We start from the raw sequence: 7,259 nt of genomic DNA on the forward strand, positions 1-7,259 counted from the left end.
ATAATTTATGAATGAAACTTATATATCATAAACACCAAATAATTATTATAAAATTTTAGTCAATGACTTATTTGAATATATAATAATTTTATAACATTTTGCATTTGGAAATAAAGATACAATTATATTAAAACGAAGTGGGCCATAAATTTATAATTTATTTCATTTTATTAAATATAGTCGATGTTGATTGCTATTTTAAATATTTACATTGTTGGACTGATTGTTTAAAAAAATATATACACATGAGTTGAAACTAGTTCTAAAAATATTTAAATATTGTATATCACAAGCCTTTTTATTTATAGTTTTAAAATAGTCAAATATCAACCATTTGAATTGTAAGTTAGCTAATCTTTGAAATAGACATGTTGGCAGCCTCAATCATTACAACGAGTTTGTTCAGAAAATACGTAAGAGGTAGAAGTTTGCATCAGGGACCGGTTGGCTTGGAGCCAGAGGATCTAAGGTCCATGCTGTATTTGCTTTGAATTTGGAAAAAGGTTGGTTTTGTATTCAAAGCCTTGCTTTCTCGGTAGGGTTAAATGGGTAATTGGATATAGTGTGGTACGGTATGTTTAATTTACACTACAGTATCACTATAGTATCTAATTTTAACACCATCATTATTTTTATATTAATTATAAGTAAACGCAACGCCTATCTTAATTTGATATGTTGAGGAGAATTTTTCTAGCTGATAGTGGGTACTGAATCGGTGCTGATTGCTGGCTCAGGAGTTTTTTATTTTATTTTCTGTTTCTTTGGTTGATAATAGAGGTGCTCATGGGCCGGGCCGGGTTTGGGCCGGGCCCAAAAAAATTTTGGCTCGAGTCCTAGGCCCGGCCCTGGCCCGGCCCGATATGGGCCTAGAATTTTGCCTAGGCCTGGCCCGGGAAAAAAATCATAAGCCTGGGCCCGGCCCATTTTTAAATAAATACCAAAAATTTATTTTAAAAATTAAAACAAAAATTAAAAAAAGTATTTTAAAAATATTTTAAAATTAAAAAAGTATTTTAAAAAAAATTTAAAATTTAAAAAATTTTAAAAAAGTATTTTAAAAGTATTTTAAAATTAAAAAAAATAAAAATATTTATTATATTCGAGCCGGGCCAGGGCTAAAAAAGTGGTGCCCGAGGCCCGGCCCGTTTTTAATCGGGCCTCATTTTTTGGCTCAAGCCTATATTTCGGACCTATATTTTTACCCAAACTCTCCGATATTTCAGGCGGGCCGTCGGGCCGGGCCGCCCGGCCATGAGCTCCTCTAGTTGATAATTTCTAGGACTTTAATTGTTTTCTGCTGGACAGCTGTTTATATTTCTGCTTTTGGTTTTGTCGTTTCTTGTTGCCGTGTTTGGTGGCTTCTCAACTATTGTTTTCGTTGAGCAGTGGGATAATAATATCAGTCTGATGTTTGACAAAAAACAAAAATTTGTATATCACAAGCCTTTTTATTTATAGTTTTAAAATAGTCAAATATCGACCATTTGAATTGTAAGTTAGCTAATCTTAGAAATAGACATATGTTGGCAGCCTCAATCATTACAACTAGTTTGTTCAGAAAATACGTAAGAGGTAGAAGTTTGCATCAGCAGCTACAATCTTTATCTTCTTATACAAATTCCTCAAAACCGGGAATTGATTCACAACTTGAATCTTCTTATGCTTTCTTCGATAATACCAATGGAGCTGTTTCCTTTTCCCTCCTTGCTAATCTTGCTTTCCTCCTTCCTCTTCTTGTCAGTCGTAGTTAAAATAGTAAGGAAAATGAAAATCATAGACTCAAACAAGAAGCTGCCACCAGGGCCATGGAAATTACCCTTTATAGGCAACCTACATCAGCTACTTGGCTCACTACCTCATCGAATTCTCAGAGATTTGGCCAATCAACATGGACCCTTAATGCACCTACAGCTTGGTGAAATTTCCACCATCATTGTTTCATCACCGGAAATTGCCAAAGACGTCTTGATAACACATGGCCGTATCTTCGCTGATAGACCTTATTCGATTGCTGGAAATGTGATTTCTTATGATTCCAGGGACATTGTCATGGCACCATATGGCAACTACTGGAGACAAGTACGAAAAATCTGCACTGTGGAGCTTTTAACAGCAAAAAGAGTGCAATCCTTTGAATCAATCAGACAAGAGGAAGTTTTAGGTCTTGTGAAATATATATCTTCAAACCAAGGGTCACCAATCAATCTTACCAAGAAGATATTTTCCTTGACATATGGGATCACATCAAGAGCAGCGTTCGGTAAAATATGCAAGGACAAAGACTCTTACTCAGTAGTTGTGGAAGAAATAATAAAGTTGGCTTCTGGATTCAGTCTAGCAGATTTGTACCCATCGTTTAGAGTACTTGAGTTAATTAGTGGATTGAGACAGAAAGCCGAGGCTCAGCTTCAGAAGAGTGATGAGATACTTCAGAGCATCATTAATGAACACAGAGCCAATCTGGAGAGTGGAAGAATAGGTGAAGGAGAAGCCAAGGATGACCTGGTTACTGTTCTTTTAAAGACTCAGCAACTTGCTGATCTTGAATTTCCCCTTACTGACAAGGAAATCAAAGCAATCATTTGGGTTAGTTACGATTTTTTTTTTGTGCAATCGGAGAGTAGATTTACTTATTAGCTCCTTATATTTTTATTAGAATCTTCATATTACAATATTTATATAACCTTTCACAAATTCGGAGCTTATGCCTCTTGCTTTAATCATTCAGAATATCTTCGGCGCGGGGGGCGAAACGTCGTCAACAAGTGTAGATTGGGCAATGTCAGAAATGGTGAGAAATCCAAAGGTGCTAAAAAAGGCACAAAAAGAAGTAAGGCAGGTCTGTCATGGAAAAAGAGACGTGGCTGAAGCAAGTCTCAGGGAATTAAAATATTTAGCATTAGTTATCAAAGAAACCATGAGGTTACACCCTCCTTTTCCTCTGTTACTTCCAAGAGAAAGTCGAGAGAACTGTGAAATCAATGGCTACCAAGTTCCTTCTAGGACTAAACTCATAATCAATGCATGGGCTATGGGAAGAGATCCCAGGTACTGGAGTGAAGCCGAGACATTTTATCCTGAAAGGTTCCTCAATAGTTCCATTGATTTCAAAGGAACAGATTTGGAGTATATCCCATTTGGGGCAGGAAGAAGAATATGCCCAGGCATATCATTTGCACTTCCTAACATTGAGTTGCCTCTTGCAAAATTGCTTTTCCATTTTGATTGGGAGCTTCCTAGTGGACTAAGCCATGAAGATTTGGATATGACTGAAACATTTGGTGTGACTGCAAGAAGGAAAGATGATTTAATTTTAATTCCAACCAGTCATGCTAATTTTTCTGTTAAATGACACTTTTCTTCCTACTCTTTACTATTATACAAATAATTTGTGCATTTATGTTTTGGTCTTGAAAGCACAAACAAGTGAATCAAATTTCCTCTAAAATTTTATGCTGTACTTTTATCTATAGAAAAGATTATATAAAATAGAGTTTTTGAGTAAAAAAAAAAAGTGATTCTTAATTTTGAGTTATTTCAAAGTATGTCTTATATTTTCAATTAAGAATTGACACAAACAATAAATTTATTTAAGTAAAAGTTTTATAAAGATATGGAAATAAATCAACATTTAATCAAATCATTAAACATAATTGAAAGAGTATTTTATTTTTAAGAAAAATTGCATTGTATTCTAATTTATAACCATGAAATTTGAAAGAATCAATAAGAAATGACAGTGAAAATATATAAGAATAAAAAAAATTATAGTGCCGGTTAAAAAAAACAATTATAGTGAATCATTTAGTAGTTTAATTGCCAAAATTATTATTAATGTAAGAATGGATATAAATTATAGTGAAAACCAATTTTGAATAATATAGTAATTATAGTAAATCTTGATGTAATATCATAACTCCAACTTAGACGTTATGGTCAAATCTGGATATGCTACATAAAATAGTTGTAATTCTAATTTTCATATATTTTGAAAAACATCATAGGCTTTTGTCACTTAAAACCCATTTTAGTAAAAAAACGTATTTGATATAGCTATTTAATTGAAAACATTGTTTGCTTACATTTTCTAAATAAAAGAATTCTATGTAGCGGAAATTCTTAGATCATTATATTTTGGAAAATCAAGTTTGTTTTCTCGAAATCGATTGTTTGTAGGAAAACAGATATTTTCAATAAATCGTTTTAACAGTATCATGTGAAAATATAAAATAAAATCCAAGACCAACATAGTCCTTAAAATGTCCAAAATAGTCCAAATTTTACAAAACACTTAAACCCAATTTAAAATAGTCAAAGAAAAATGAAGTACTAATATAACCGAGCTCTTGTTGCACCAACTTGCCTAAGTCTGAGGATTACCTGAAAATATCAGTCAAACAAAGAGTGAGTTTTTGAAACACAGTGTATATCAAATAACTTAAAGAAGTTATATGCATATTAAACAAATTTACCAGAAATAGATCTATAACAGAACAGAACAGATATGGCATGTAATCTTACCCCCAACTGCTACACATCATCTCCGACCATCCCTACACACCACTTAGTGTCAATAAGACACTTTACAAAATAGTTGTAGCTAAGCTGCCGAATCATTAGACGATTTATAGCCTTTTTATAGAATCACTTGCTCCACATGTTATTACAACTCAACCCAGATGGAGATAAAGAATATACTAAATATTATACAAATTCAGAGGAAAAATTATACATGCTATAATATTACATGCACAACATATCAAATACAAATCATGTACTGAACTTAAATATTCGGGTTTATTTATCATTCGGCAACTTAGTTACTTTTACAGATAGCAAATACTATACTAACAGATGTCTAATTTTCGTGTTTTGTCCATGCATTTACCCATATACTGGCCCTACAAAAGGCCCACAATCGATCGGGACCTCGCACATGGCCTTAGGGAAAATTTCAGAGTTTTGGGCCCACACACCTGTGTGGCTCACACGGTCCAAATAGCCCAGCCCATGTGGTCCACATGGCCTAACACACGACTCACACATGCCCGTGTGGTCCACATGACCCAAATTGCCCAACTTGTGTGGCCTACACAGTTTGTCAAATGGCCGTGTGGCGTGGACAGCGAACTTTTTCGGCTTTCACCGATTGTTGTTTTCCGTGTTTTTCAATACACACCTTAACCAATTCTTAGACGAAAACAACCATAAAGCGATCAAAGAACTTTGATCTAATAAGGAGTAAATAGACTAACGAAATTGATCACTGAATAGAGAATAATGAAGGTAAAGGTCTAGAACAACAAGAACACAACAAATAGAGAAAGCAGAAAGCAAAAGAGAAAGAAAAAGAAAATAAATAGGAAAAAGAATGAATACTGAACGTGCACAAAAAGTGGGAAACAGATTTTTGTTGAAGTTGTTATTCTATTTTTTAATTAAAATAAAATAAAAGAATAGGATAAAAGTGAAATCCCTTGTAAGTCCCATCTAACCACCTGATAACCAACCACCTTCCAAGAGTTTAAAACCTACACCAACACCACCAACTTGACAACTGCCCTAAAACAAACAAAATAAAATCACCCCACTCCCGTACAACAATTTGAACCAAAGACCTCCAACCACACTAATGTCACTTAACCATTGAAGCAAGTTCCAACTAATGACAAAATTCATCAAAAGAAAATTTTAATATTTCAAGGCGTTAACAACTCTTCCCCTAAAAGAAATTTCATCCTCGAAATTTACCTAATTCAAATAGATGCAGATACTACTGTCAACTCGAGTCCTCAAGTTCCTACGTGGATTCCTCTGTTCCGTTATAGAACATTAACTAATGGAATAGATTTCCTTATTAAGACCTTAACTTCTCGATCCATAATCTGAACTGGCTCCTCCTCAAATGTCAAATTTGGTCTAACCTCAATCTCATCAATAGAAACAACATGAGATGGGTCAGACCAATACCGCCTCAACATGAAGACATGGAACACATCATAAATACGGTCCAACTCTGGAGGTAGCTCTAACTAATAGGCGACTGGACCCACACGTTTCAGAATCTGATATGGCCCAATGAACCTAGGGCTCAACTTGCCCTTACGTCTAAACCGTGGAACTTTCTTCCATGGGGATACCTTAAGGAAAGCATAATCACCCATAGAATGCTCAATGTCCCTCATTTTCAAATCTGCATAAGACTTTTGTCTTTTATGAGCTGCTTTAAGATGATCCTGAATCAGTGTGACTTTATCCTCAGTCTCAAAAACCAACTCAAGACCCAAAACCTGTCGCTCACCCAATTCAATCCAACACAACGGAGTACAACACTTACAACCATACAAAGCCTCGTAAGGTACCATCTGAATACTGGACTGGGAACTGTTATTCTAACTGAACTTGGCTAATAATAGAAACTCCTTCCAACTACCTTGAAAATCGATCACACAACTCTGAAGCATATCCTCCAATATTTGAATCACCCTCTCATATTGTCAATTGATCTAAAGATGGAACACAGTACTGAAGTCTAATCTCGAACCCAAACCCTTGTGAAGCTTCCTCCAAAACCGAGAAGTAAAGCGAGGATTTCTATAAAAAATAATCGAGACTGGAACCTCATGAAGTCTCATAATCTCTGAAACATATAACTTGGCTAACTCCTGAAGGGAGTAGTCTTTCCTAACATGAATGAAATTAGCAAACTTGATCAAACGATCAATGATAACCCACACAAAATCCTTCTTAGTAGGTGTTAAGGCCAACCCACTAACGAAGTCCATAGTCACACGTTCTTATTTCCATAAGGGAATCTTAATGGGTTCAAGTAAACTCGAAGGCAACTAGTGCTCAACCTTAACTTGCTGGCATGTCAAACAACGAGAGACAAAATCCGCTACCTCTCGTTTTAAACTAGGCCACTAGTACATCTTTTGAAGATCCCGATACATCTTATTTTCACTGAGATGCATTACATAAGGGCTACTATGCGCTTCCCTTAGAATGGACTGTTTCAAATTGAAGTCATTAAGCACACAAACTCGTCCTTGAAAGCACAGAACCCTATCACTGTTCAGTCCAAAATCAGAAGTACTATCATCCTCAACCTGACGAAAATGCAAAACCAGAGAATCATCCCTCAACTGTTTATCTTAAATATGATCAATCCAAGTCGGCTTAACTTGCAACTCAGCTAACAAACTCCCATCATCAAACAAACTTAGGCGAGCAAACATTGCCCTCAAATCAGACAT

General features: G+C 35.2%; 1 protein-coding gene across 1 annotated transcript; it reads left to right on the forward strand.

Moving 5' to 3' along the window:
* The first annotated feature begins 1,375 nt into the window (after positions 1–1,375).
* Positions 1,376–3,545, forward strand: LOC105784539 (premnaspirodiene oxygenase). The gene is made up of 2 exons (XM_012610447.2): positions 1,376–2,589; positions 2,732–3,545. Exons 1-2 carry the CDS (start codon positions 1,663–1,665, stop codon positions 3,353–3,355), a joined length of 1,551 nt encoding a protein of 516 aa, XP_012465901.1. The 5' UTR covers positions 1,376–1,662; the 3' UTR covers positions 3,356–3,545.
* The last annotated feature ends 3,714 nt before the right edge of the window (positions 3,546–7,259 follow it).

The sequence above is a fragment of the Gossypium raimondii genome, chromosome 13 (assembly GCF_025698545.1).
Source record: "Gossypium raimondii isolate GPD5lz chromosome 13, ASM2569854v1, whole genome shotgun sequence".
Classification (NCBI taxonomy): domain Eukaryota; kingdom Viridiplantae; phylum Streptophyta; class Magnoliopsida; order Malvales; family Malvaceae; genus Gossypium; species Gossypium raimondii.